At 43.3% G+C, this 14,055-nt stretch overlaps 1 protein-coding gene across 1 annotated transcript in view; it reads left to right on the top strand.

Moving 5' to 3' along the window:
• Positions 1-11,168: 11,168 nt before the first annotated feature.
• Positions 11,169-14,055, top strand: part of LOC105700647 (ras-related and estrogen-regulated growth inhibitor) — a gene marked incomplete at its 5' end in the record, with an annotated part of 71,167 nt that continues 68,280 nt past the window's right edge. The window contains one exon of the mRNA XM_023434975.1: positions 11,169-11,225. Within this exon, the coding sequence (XP_023290743.1) occupies positions 11,169-11,225 (57 nt within the window). The remainder of the gene's footprint in view (positions 11,226-14,055) is intronic.

Raw genomic sequence — 14,055 nt, 5'->3', positions numbered from 1 at the left:
GCAGAATGCAGCCGTCGTGGCCGCGGGGCGTTCCAGTTTTGTCCGTCGACCAGAATTTCTGTGTCGTCCCCGACATTTCTGTTTACCATCCGGTCAGCTCGACGTCTTCTAACGTCTCGACGTGCCAGGCCGATCGGCAGATCTCGATCCCATATATACCTATTGAACTAGCCGGAAAAATCGAACGGTATACAGGTACACTGGGAGACATCAATGCCCTCCCATCCTGCACAGGCGATGCCGTATCTGCAGGGGAGGCATTTATGTCCGCCATTGTACACTGGGAGACATCAATGCCCTCCCATCCTGCACAGGCGATGCCGTATCTGCAGGGGCGGTATTCATGTCCGCCATTGTACGTTCGACCGCCGCGCGGAATCTATGAGCTGATTCTTAGGAAAGGAAAAAGGAAAAAGAAGCGGAATATCAGTTCGATCGAAATTCTCTCGGAGGGCGCCATGGATTTTGCAAATTTGGATAAGGAATCAGTCTTAGCTAACAGAATCGCAAAAGCGAGAGACAATGATGACGGCCTGACAGCGAGATTTAGGCGCGTCATCCGACAGATTAAATAAATGAATTCTTACTAATGGAAAATAGGGCGAACATTGCACGTTTAACGCAGAATGCAGATATCGCGTCGTGGCCGCGGGGCGTTCCAGTTTTGTCCGCGGAGCGTCATAAAGCACGGGCACGCGAGGGTGACGGCAATATGTCGTTGCTCAACTAGCCGTATCGATACGGGGTATCTGGTATATATTCCGAGCCACGCGAGATATAATCTACATCCGTGGAATCGCGCCGACCGGGCGAACCGCGCGGTTCCGTCCGTCTGTCTGTCCGTCCTAGAGACCGCCGCGATCCTGAATTTCCGATCCTCGCGATGTCCCTCCAAACGGATGAGCGCGTATCTCACGGGTTTCTCGGTAGCTCGTCTAAGCGGGGATTAAACCGACGCGGATTTTCATTTCGCTCGAGACCTCGATGTGCGACGACCGCCGATGCGGAAATTCGCCGTCGAGAACGCCCGACGTCCAAAGCTAGCAGCATAACCGCATAAATCATACACCAAAATTTCTTTCTTTTTTATTCCTTATTTATTACACAAATTTGAATTTTATTGCTCCAGCCGTTTTCAAAAAATCAGTAGCCATGCCAATTTTAACATTAAGCTGGCAGCGACACCTGACATTTTGTGTGAAATTAAAAAAATATGCGGTGCAAAATGTCGGAAAAATTCATTGCTTATTTATTGCTCAATTTACAATTTCCCTGCTCCACCCCTTGAGTCGAAAAACTATCCCCTTCATATATACGTGAACTGCCTGTCTTTCCTAACTGGCATAAATACATTTTTAAAAACTAAAATTACTGCTCGGGCCATGCAATAAAATCCTGCACACGGCTGGAGCAATAAAATTCAGATTTGTGTAATGAATATGCAATAAAAAGGCAAGAAATTTTGGTGTATGATTTATGCGGTTATGCTATATAACTAAATAATAATGTATATTACCATCTTAGCATAGAAGCGCATAAGACACTTTTTTTAACTTTATCCCGTTCAAGCGCGAGTTTATCGATTACCAGAGTGTTCAAAATTGTCGTAAAATTGTCCTGACCCTTTCGTTTCTCATATCAGAGCCTTCAATAATTGTACATCGATCAAAATTTGAGAGCCCGACGCCATTTTGTTTCTGATCTGGGCTAAGTACAATTTTTTTTAAAGGTCCAAATTTTGAATATGTCAAGACAATTCTTAGATGATCACAAGTCATGTGTCAACGTTTCGGACAATTTGGTCCAATACCCTTAATAAAAAAACTGTTTTCTTCGATTCGACTGATTTGAAAAGGGGCTTTCACTTCCCGTTAAAGTTATGTCGGTCTTTTCTCGGCTTGGGAAAAAATGGGTTACAGAGGGTTAACGTCAGATTTTCTACACGAGGTCGACGTCGCGTGGGCTCGAGGATCGATCCTCGGCGCGATCGATCCGATCGATTCGCTGCGGCTCTCGGGAGGACTGGCGCGAGGCGAATCGCGGAATCGGTAGTGCTGCATTTCAGGAAATGCACGCACGAGTGAATCAGCGATTTCCTACGATTTATTATCACGTCCAAGTTGGCGGCTCGCGAGCTTTGCCGGACCCGCTCGAGCGGGTCAAGCCCTAAAGTCAAGCACGAGCGACCACGGCGGGCGATCGGGAACGGAACGAGCCGGTCGCGCAAAGCGATTACGACTCGGAATAACGAAACCCACGGTGACTGCGTGTGTTTAGCCCTCTCGAGGAACATTCTTCCTTACCTTTTAGTCGGTCCGTGCGTTCCCCTTCGTTAAATTCGCCCCGATAGCGTAACGAACGCTCGCGCAGAAAATTATTCGGTTCGATCGATTAAATGTTTGATTCGACCATAGTATTAGATACCATAGATATAGTACAGATATATTAGATACCATAGATATAATAGACCAACCATAGATATTGTAATATGGACAACTATACACTTGGTTAGGTGCGTAAAGCTGGCACCCCCACCTTTACAAAATTAAAATTCTTTGTCTTAACATTTTGTGCTCTTTATGTGCTAAGCACAAAATTTTCGAATGTAGCACATAAAGAGCACAAAATGTTAAGACAAAGAAATTTGAGTTTTGTAATTTACGCACCTCACTTGGTTGATTTAACTGAATCTTGTGGTTAATCATTTTTGGTTGATCCCGGCAATATTGTGGTAGATCGTGACAAATGTTAAAATAATCCGGTACATTTAATTAAAATGTTCAGCATTGAGTAGGATGTCTACTGAAATTAATTTAAAGCTATTTATCGGGAACATTTCGGTTGATCGAGGCTAATGAATTTAGTCGAGTGAACTGATACTCGGGACACTCGAAACAATTTCTGAAATTAACCAAATGCGGTTGAACAAACGATTTTGATGAATGAAGGGAATGTCTTCTCTCGCATTCAATTTATTGCAGTTTCTACGAGTGAAATAATTATTCTTCGAATTAAGAGAATATTTCTTCGGTACTATTCATAGCATTATTTCATTGGTTCAAAGAAATTGAATCCTCGGTGTACTATTCAGGGAAGCCAGTCGTTCCGATCTTTGCCAAAGTACCAAAAAACAATGGCAAAGCACTCCGTCAACATTACAAAGTTCTCCGATAAACTGATATGAATTATCATTATTCCGAAGAAACATGGCATCTAATTTATTGCAGTTTCTACGAGTGAAATAATTACTCTCCGAATTAAGAGAATATTTCTTCGGTACTACTCATAGCATTATTTCATTGGTTCAATAAAATTGAATCCTCGGTGTACTATTCAAGGAAGCCAGTCGTTCCGATCTCTGCCAGAGTACCAAAAAGCAATGACAAAGCACTCAGTCGACCTTACGCAGTTCTCAAATGAATTATCATAATTCCGAAGAAAAATTGCATCCAATTCATTACACTTTCTTTGAGTTAAACAATTATTCTTCGAATTACCCGAATATCTCTTCGGTACTCTTCAAAGGAATATTTCTTCGGTGCTATTCACAGAATTATTTCAACGGTTAAATGAAATTGAATCCTCGGTGTACTATTCAAGGAAGCCAGTCGTTCCGATCTCTGCCAGAGTACCAAAAAGCAATGGCAAAGCACTCCGTCGACATTACGCGGTTTTCCGATCGCCACTAATTTGCGTTCGCAGACGCAACGCGATATGACGAGCCCCCTTTAAGTAAAAAGCAAAGTGGCCCGCGTACGGCCAATTTGCACATCCCCGACAGAGCTTTTAGCGAGTCTCGGCCTCGGTGAGTGATTCACTGGCTGGGTGTCTGAAAAATCCTTGCCCTTGCTCTTTCTTTCTTTCTCTCTTTCTCTCTTTCTCTCCTCGGTGCATCCGAGCGATTCGGCCTTGGTGCGGAGCGCAGTCGGGGAGGCACTGGGTTGCACAATGCCCTCCCCCAAGGGGGAAAAAGGCAATTAGGTAATTGCCAAGGTCGTCGTGCCAGGTGGAGTTCGGGAACGACACCGACCCCGGAGTGCAATGGATTCTAGGCTATCTGGAAGATACACCGGAGATAACGCCGCTCCTGAGAAAATAGTAATTACGGTCACGATCGAGACGGCAAAAAGGGACGTCGACCGGCCGAGCCCCTTCTTCGCTTTCTTGCGTTTGTTGCGCTTGTTGCCGAGTCCCGACTTTGGAATCGACCGACGAAAGCATCTTCGTTTCTCCTGGTCGGAGGTGAATCTAATTATAAGAGCATCTTTGCGTTTTGGAACGCCGCTATCGTGTTAATTCAACGTCTTTGGAAAGGAACGCGGGGGCGAAGCTTCAATGTCCATAAACCTGGCATTGCCACTTTAGCACAATTTAATAAAATTTGTTGCAGAATTTATTGCCAATTTGAATTGTGCTAAAGTGGCAGTGCCGGCTTTATGTACGTGAAGTTTCAAGTTTTCTTTACCCTTTCAACGCTATGGACCCGTAAGAGCGTCTGACGTTTGGTCCAATATTGCTTGCACGCCCTGATGAAGTTCGCCAAAAGGGCGTAGCAGTGAAAGGGTTAAGGCGCTGCGAAAGTGACGTTTTAGGAGACTCATTTATGAAACCTTTTCCCGAATCGGGGGTTTCGAATCGTTTGACATCTTGTCGCGTAAACGTGGAGGGCTTAAGGTAGGTTCTGATAACCGCGAAATTTGATGTTTTTTCATGGACAATTTTTTAAATGTCTATAAATGAATCTTTGAGAAATTGGAATTTCGTGGGTGTCGGGATCTTCCTTATAGTTTACAGATTTACGTTGTAATGTTTGAAACGATTCGGTATACTCGGTTCCAAGAAACGTGTTCATAAAAGAGATCTCTCGGTTGTCACAAGTGTCAAGATTTATGCCAAGTGTCAACATATCTCGAAATTTCAAAATTTGTCCAAGTGTCATGATTTATGCGAGTGTCAACATATCCCGAAATTTCAAATTTTGTCCAAGTGTCAAGATTTAATGTGTGTACAGTAGGCACCACCACATTAGAGAAATGATATGATTCCTATTGGAAAACTAGGTGCTTATTAGGTGCTATTATCGATTATTGGGGTATAGGGTGGAGCACTAAAATAGGGGTTGTAATACTAAAATAGCACCTAATTCGCCAATAGGTTTCATATAATTTTTCTAATATGGTGGTGCCTACTGCACACACATCAAGATTTATGCAAGTGTCAATATATCTCGAAATGTCAAAATTGGTTCAATCGTCAAATTACTCGCCCCGTATTGATAACCCTGAATTGGATGATCCGACCGATCGCGAAAAGGGATCTTCGGAGGTCTCGGCGAGATCGGCGAAGAAATCTCGAGGTAGAAACTAAAATTGTCCCACTTAGGCCGACGCGCCGATCGAGTCTGTCAACAAGCCCGTTTTACAAGAGACGTCTGCTCCTTGAACCTCCGGGTCTCGGTCAGGTGCCCATGGAAGCCCGAGCAAGCGAAGGTGCAAGGTAGAAGGTATAAGATAGGTACATAAGGTGCAAGGTGCACGTACCGATCCTTAACCCCGTCTCCACGATCACGATCCTTGCCGGGTACCGGCCTCGGTAGAGAGCAGTTGGACGACTCTAAAACGAGGGAGAGAAAGGGATCTCGAGTCGAAAAGGTTTACCTCGTGAGCTTCATGAACACTGAGAAAAAAAAGGGAGTAAATTCGTCTCCAGAAGTGCCGGTGAAAAAACGAGTGGGTTAAATCTAAGAATACACGCGATACTTTATGTAACGAAAGCATGGGTTACCAGTCTCTTTGCGCAGACGCGGAGGACGAATGTGGACACCAGGAAGTAGTATAAGGAGATACAACGCTATGTATTGAAATTGTCCGCAGTTTAGAGGTAAAAGATCTTCAGATTGTTTCCGACCTAGTGCCCAGAGCGCCTTCTCGATGAAATGCTGCAATTAAAAATGATTGTCTGCCAGCGGGTCCGCTAATCTTTATCACGTTAAAAACACGTATGCTGTGTATAATGCACGGATTGTCGTTGCGCTTTGCGTAAGTTAATGGCAAAATTATGAGCATTTTAGGTGATTTACATTGGTAGGAAATGTTTTGGGCACGTAAGATTGGAGTTTCTTCCTTTTTTGCAAGTAGCGCTCGTATCGTTGGATCAGCGAAAATTTGAGATTCTGGGGTTATTTTCGGTGGAACCGTCCATTGGCGTTATGTCTCCTCATACTAGTTCGTGATGGGCACCTTTTCGTCCTAGGAAGTTTTGAAGATCTATTCTGTCCTGTCCCCACTCCCATCCGATTGTTTGCATCTTCCGTCGCAGAAAGACTATCATTAAGCGCTTTGCGTACGTTAATTGCAAAATGATGAGCATTTTAGGTGATTTACATCGGTAGGAAATGTTTTGGGCACGTAAGATTGGAGTTCCCTCATTTTTTGCAAGTAGCGCTCGTATCGTTGGATCAGCGAAAATTTGATATTCTGGGGTTATTTTCAGTGGAACCGACCATTGGCGTTATGTCTTCTTATGCTACTTCATGATGGGCACTTTTTCGTCCTAGGAAGATTTCAAGATCTATTCTGCCCTGTCCCCACTCCCATCCGATTGTTTGCATCTTCCGTCGCAGAAAGACTAACTTTAAGCGCTTTGCGTACGTTAATTGCAAAATGATGAGCATTTTAGGTGATTTACTTCGGTATGAAATGTGTTGGGCACGTAAGATTGGAGTTCCCTCATTTTTTGCAAGTAGCGCTCGTATCGTTAGATCAGCGAAAATCTGAGATTCTGGGTCCCGATTTTGGGGTTATTTTCAATGGAACTGACCATTGGCGTTATGTCTCCTCATGCTACTTCGTGATGGACACTTCTTTGTCCTAGGAAGATTTGAAGATCTATTCTGTCCTGTCCCCACTCCCATCCGATTGTTTGCATCTTCCGTCGCAGAAAGACCAACGCATGCGTCGCCATGGCAGACCCTGAAGTGGCCACTTTGAAGACCCCCCTGATCGGGGTCATAAATTCCGAGTCCTTCCTTTAGCTATTTTCTGACCACGTACAAGACACGCATTTACCATGGCCAAATGTTACTGAAATGTTCTTCAGGCTGCCTCACTCCAATCAGATGGTTCGACAATTCGAATCGACTGGTTTGAGGGGTTCACTTCACCTTAGGTTCACCGTCGGATGATTAAAGGGTCTCGAGATTCAACCGGGATCGATCATTTCGACTCGGGATCGGTTAAGAGAGATGGCTCCACTTGGATATTCGAGTGAAATCGAAGAAATCTCCCCGAGGTCGAACCGATGCCGATCAATTAGGAATCGAACAGTTCGCGGGCTGACCCCGGTCGGGGTCGGCGATAACGTCGATCGATTCTTGCGATCTTGTACTCGGGCCCCGAGTTTCGAGGTCAAGATCGATCTCCTCGAGGAAGATTACGTATAACGCTTCGTTGTTAAACATCGAGCGATCCTCCACTGTGCACGGTAGTTGAGCGATGGCATAATGGATACGCTCGAGACGTATTTATTTCCCGTCAACGCGAAGTACTGCAACCGCGTGCAGCAGTGCACGATGTCTATACGATATGTCGACAGCTACGTAAATCAGCGGCAATGAAATTCTTTTTAAGGACTGTCCGTACCGTGCACGAGGTATCCGGTTTCTCGATGAAGTCGTTGGATTCACCGCGATTTCGAAAGAAATCGCGAAAAACCGCGTCCTCTGCGAAGAGGCGACAAAGGGTACCGTGGTAATTCAATGAGTTCCTGAATGGAGGTTCGAATGATTTATTCAGCCAAGGAGTACATGATGCACTCACACGATGTGTCCAATGTACATCTCAATGCTTCGGAGTTGCAAAAGGTGGAGGTGGAGTTTAAACCTGCCGATTTACCGTGTCATCGAATTTCATACTCGTTTGCGAATTTATGAACATCGAGGGGTATTGACTTAATGTTGCAAAAGGTGGAGGTGGCTTGAAAAGGTGCCGATGTACCGTGTTGTCGAATTTCATACTCCTTCGCGAATTTATGAACATCGAGGGATACTGACTTAAAGTTGCAAAAGGTGGAGGTGGCTTAAAAAGGTGCCGATGTACCGTGTTGTCGAATTTGATACTCGTTCGCGAATTTATGAACATCGAGGGGTACTGACTTAAAACTTCCTATCGGGATTATCTGTTTGAAACAACTCGTTTGTATACTTGGATTGTATGGAATTGATAAATTGCGTGAAATTTTTAACAGTGAATTTTTCAATCACATTTTATTCCAGGAAGATGATAACGTGGTTCTTGATATCGCGTCACTGACTTGGTCGTGAATTTATTTCATCGTAATTTTTAGACATTTTCTACATTTAATAGGACATTTGGACGAGGTCTGTTCACTGTTTTTTGACGTGGAAATTAAAGTCAAATTTGCTTTAACTTTTGATTCTGCTCTTATCTTTCTTTTGCAATCTTTATTATCGTTGGGCAAGTCGTAGAGCGGCAGAAAAGATAAATGGCTGTGTATAGATTGCGAGGGAAGCTGTGTAAAGCAAAACTCGAGAGAGTAATAGGAGATATTTTTTTTTTTCTTCGGATAGCGAGTTGCGGGAATCGACTGCCGATTGCAAGTCAATATCTATCAATTACGAATCGATGAGTGCTCGCGGATCGGCATCGGTCGGGATGATCAATGAACGTCGGTACGTGTGTAATCGGCGTTTCTTACCAGGTACTCGTTACCGGGTATCGAGTAACGAATACCGAGTACCGAGGTCGAGGTCGGACCTCCTACGTGAAGGATTCGAGAATGATCGATCGTGACGACGTGGGTTCGATACGTCTCTAAAAAAGATTGCAAAATGGGGAAAACACTGTACCGTAACTCACAGTTAGAACCATTCAACTTTCATCGTACACGTGAAGTTGAGATTTCTTTCAAGATATATTTTTCATACCGATCCATGAAACAAAATATTGCAATTATGGATAGAATTTACATTGCCCCGGTTATCGTTTTATTTGTTGTCGATGTAACAAAAATGTTGCTGGCCCATTTTCAAGCGGTCAGCAGTTTGTTGCAACAAGCAAAATAAGCAAGTAAAATTATTATGACTGAACTCTTCTTCTGTGTACTTGCGACGAAGGTAGAAATTGCTATCGATGAGTCACGTGGGTGGAGGCGCAATGTTTTAATTACATTATTCAATTTTTTCTATTTATTTTACAAACCTTAAGAGACTTGCTATAAATTACTTGATGTTATCGCGTCCGTATCCCCATGATAGGCACGTGTAGAAATTGCTATCGACGAGTCACGTGGGTGGAGGCGCAATATTTTAATTATATTATTCAATTTCCTCTATTAATTTTACAAACCTTAATCCAATGTCCTTACTAATTATTATACAAATTACCTGACGTTATCGCGTCCGTCTCCCCGTGATAGGCACGTGTAAAAATTGCTACCGACGAGTCACGTGGGTGAAGACGCAATATTTTAATTATATCATTCAATTTTCTCTTTTATTTTTACGAAAATTCTTCTCTTTTATTTTTACGAACTTTAATCCAATGTCTGCTAATTTTTTTCCAAATTATCTGACGTTATCGCGTCCGTCTCCCCGTGATAGGTACGTGTAGAAATTGCTATCAACGAGTAGCACGTCCTCGAGAAAGAATCGAATGCTTGCGTGCGAGCGATGCGCACCCTTTTGGCCCTAAAATGCCAAAGTGTGGCTCGCAGTCCGATCGAGTGGCGGTTTTCGAGGTGTTAGGTCGTTACAGTGTGTAATTACGGGCAGATAAGGGACCCGCGGAGGCGCAATCTTCTCCTCGGCGCGAAATTGCAGGGCTCGCGCTTAAAGCGACGAGCGCGCGCTTGGCAGTCCGTCGACAGGAGGTGGGTCCTGCCTTCGAATATTTTTATTACACCTAATAATGGGATCGCGAGCGATTCGCGCCCGGCACGCGTTAAGGGGGACCCCGCCGTGATCGAGCGGCGCGAATCGAACGCGATCGGCGACCTCGAGACGGCTTTTGTAAATTTGCGCGCTCGCGCTGGACCGTAATTCCCATTCTTAAGGGGTGGTTTAACTCCTCTATTCCAACGGCGGAAATTTTCACGACGGCTATTTATTAGGATGTACCCTGTTAAATATTTATAAAACCCAGAAACATGTATATCTTTGAGAAACGATTTTATATCAACAATTTCAACTCATCCGCGAAAAGTACACGTGCCGTGAATGGTGACAGAGTCGAAATGATTTTTAAGGTTCGGTGGTGTACTGAGAAAAAATCCATGGAGATTTACATACACTTTTACCCTTTACATGTAGTTTTACATAAAAAGGAGAAACGTAAAATGAAAAAAATGACAAATCAGAAGATGTATAAGATACTGAATACATTTTTATAAATTGTTACAAAATTATATTTGTATGATTACCTCCTGTTGAATAAAGGAAATTAAAAAGAAGAATAGGATCTCGTAAGGCACCGAAGTTAAGCGACATCGGGCGCGGTCGCTACTCGGATGGGTGACCATCAAGGAGTTATTGCGTAGCGTTTGCGAAAAAACAATGGTACTTAGCCCTTAGTGAAAAGGGCCGAAATCCAAACAAAGAGATACACACATTCCCGGTGACACGAAGAGCGACGGTAAAGGCGACGCCGCAAGAAAATGCCCCTTCCGGACGTCGTCTCTTGGCGTCGTTTTTTCACGTTGATCCCTCTTCCGGCGTCACCCTGGAAGGCTCGTCGCGATGTTGGGCGACGTTTCCGACTCTCGAGCTCTCGAAAGCGACCTATCTCCTATCGGAGTTTATCGGCTAATGCAAATTTTACGGCCCCGCGGAAAGAGTCGATTATCCGCCATCTTGGTTGGCGATGAGGCCGAGCACACTTAACGAGGCGCAAATGAACAAGGCATGCAAATAAGCCGGGGTACTTTCTAACGGCCCCGGCCCTGTCAAATTTATCGACGGCAATTAGCCGGCCCCGGGACAGGAAAAGTGTGCTAATTATTCACGATCTATATAAGCCACGGGATCGCCTCCCGTCCCGGGATCCCCCGCGTCGTTTGCGGCCTTTAACGCCCCGTTTTTATACTCCGATTACCTACTTATCGAGCCCCTAAATCACTCTGATAATTTTTTTTCTTCCTCCTCTCTGTTGCAGCGGTCGTGGTGCGGTACTTGACCAGGCGGTACATCGGCGAGTACAGCTCGACGAGTGGTGAGTACTTTTTAGAATTTCCTCCCCCTTTGTTTTTTCGACCCCGCGTTTCTCCGAGAAGGGGATTTGGGTGTCGCAGAATTTTTCAATGGGAAACAACTCTAACACATTTGCATCATTAGCGTATATATACGCTCAGTTTTCCTGGTCACTATCACCGGAGCGTATATATACGCTCAATTTTACTGGTCACTATCATTCAGCCGGAAATTTCGTGATAAGGAACCCTCTTTTTCATACTTCCTTATGATGCAAATGGGTTAATCACTAGAGGGTGATTTCGACCGATTTCGGAGGCCTTTGTACGGAATTTCCATGAAGCGAAAACAAATGCACTAAGGCTCACCCGTAATTAATTAGCACCTAATTATAGCCACCTTAATTTGCATATTGCACCCTTTTTGATGTACTTTGTTAGTGTTTGGAAAAAGATTCCTCGTCAAAAAAACATTCCTCACCCCTTTTGGGGGTGAGCACCAAATTCGCCATTATGGAACCAAATTAGCATCTAATTAGCACTGAATTTTAGAATATCGAGGAATTGAAATTGAACATTTGAAAGTGGAAGTGCCAGCTTTACTTACGTTCTCTGGGTGCTCTGGGTGATGAAGCTAAATTCAATAAGAAATTTAACGTAACAATTAATGACGACTTAATAATTGGTGCGGTGAGCACGTCACAAATGGTAATCATCACTCGATTAGACTAGATTGTGTCATTACGACTTAAACGTTACTGTCCAATTGTCGTACCTGTAACTATCCCGTGCGGTATCTTAATTAAACCGCAAATTTCACATTTTTTAGTGCAATAATCGTCACGCTTGAGAAGCAGCGTTCCTATATTTACGCTTTGTCGTCGTCACAAATGTACACAGACGTCATCATAAATGTAGAAGCAATAACGTTTCATGTTTCACCGTGATAGCCCGTTTTTGGGTCATATTTCTGCTGAAGCTAATTAATAGAAGATCGCGGTGAATGAGAATAATTAAGGTATAGCTGTCACCCCCACCTTTACAAAATTCAAATCTCTATCTAGCACATAATTAGTAGATAAAGAGCATAAAATCTTAAGGTATAGAAATTTGAATTTTGTAAATATATACGCACCTGAATAATTAGGGTGGGTAAGAAGCGATTGCACTTAATTTTTTTTCCCACATTGTCGGATGTCGCTTATGATTGGCCGACGCGTCTTTGGCGATTCGTGGAGTCGGCTTATCGCCTTATGGCTTATCACCTTAAAACGTAACGAGACTTGGGAGAAATTGCGCTATTTATAGGCGGTCTTTATTTGACGGAGTTTAGCCGAGCAAAGGAGCTTACGCCTGGCATGGCGCTTAAGCGCGAACTGGTTTCGGTATTAGAGAGATCTTTTAAAATGCTGCAACGACGCCGGTGCATAATTGCATATGGTCCACGGAGGATCCCGATTGTATCGAAGGAGGACGGAGGAAAAGTCCGTAACCTCGAAAAGGGTTTTACAAAACCTTAAAACACATTTTCGTAAAGGGGTGCGGTGAATTCGTCATACTTAAATCCTCGCGCGAGTCCATCTTCTCTGGAAAATATTTTGGAAAAATTAACAGCCACTTCTCTTTCAAGTAAAATTTCATTTATCGTGTACATTTAACCCTTTGCCGTAGTTTGACGAGTCTGACTCGTGATAACAATTTTAAGCTGAACATGAACATCAGGAGTTAGACTCGTGATATCTGAATTTCCGATGAAATCAATTTTCCCATTTTGCGATAATTTTTTTCTCACCATTTTGGCTCGTTTTCTCACAATTTTCGCGGATCACTTTGGTCCGGATTTTGCTGAGTTAATTTCTACGGCAAAAGGTTAAACAATTTGTTTTTAGAGGTAACCACCAGTTTTATTCATCTTTGCAATTTCGTATGAATGGTACCATTTGCATTCATCTATACATTTTCGTATTAATAATGGTACCATTTGCATTCATATTTGCATTTTCGTATTACTGGTACAATTTGCGTAGGCGTTTACGTCGGCGTTTATGCGTTATTCTCTTCTTTAATTATTGAGGTCTACACTGGATTAGAATTAATACGGATAAAAATGAAAATTAATCATACCCAATACGAGCAGTGCCGAACTTGTGAGGGTATTTTGGAATAATTAAGGGATGCGAAAGTGGCATGTGAAGAGTCAATCGTTTCAACCTTTACAACGTTAATGTGTAGGTTACAGGGAAGGTCCTGACTCTCACGAAATTTCATTTTATACAACAAATTTTCTCAAATATCTATGAACAAATGTACAAAAAATTGAAATTTAACGAGTTTCAGGACTTTCATTACACCCTCCATATTTACATTGTAAAGTTTGAATCGATTCGATACACCCAGTTTGGAGTAAAAGTTTCATGAACGAGCTCCGACGCCACTTTCCCATCACCTTAACCCTTTGCGGTCGCATTTTCCCAAGATCAAGAGAATTTTGGTGGCTGAGAGTAGACATGACCGCAAAGGGTTAAAAGCAATTGATCTCTAATTATACATAAAAATTCTCCATATCTTACTAGTTTCAATTCCATGCACCGATTTTTTTCTTCTTTTTATTCACCTATTGTGAAGAAAAAAATCGGTTTTATCGATTTTACCAAGTGCAGTATGTGTGCACAGAACGTCAGACGCTTTGCACCGGAGAGGAAATGAAACGTTTGCGAGTCGTTAAGGAGGTACCTCTTCCGGTACGCAGGTACGCACTTGCGGCCGTTAAGTACGCTATTCGCAAGAAAGCTCACCCAGGATGCATCGAGAACGTTTCGAAGCGTAAAACGAGACCGAGTCGTGTCCGCAGCC

This window comes from Orussus abietinus, unplaced genomic scaffold (genome assembly GCF_000612105.2).
Source record: "Orussus abietinus isolate OABI.00-Male unplaced genomic scaffold, Oabi_2.0 scaffold135, whole genome shotgun sequence".
NCBI classification, from domain to species: Eukaryota; Metazoa; Arthropoda; class Insecta; order Hymenoptera; family Orussidae; genus Orussus; species Orussus abietinus.
This window is presented reverse-complemented; position numbering and strand designations above follow the sequence as displayed.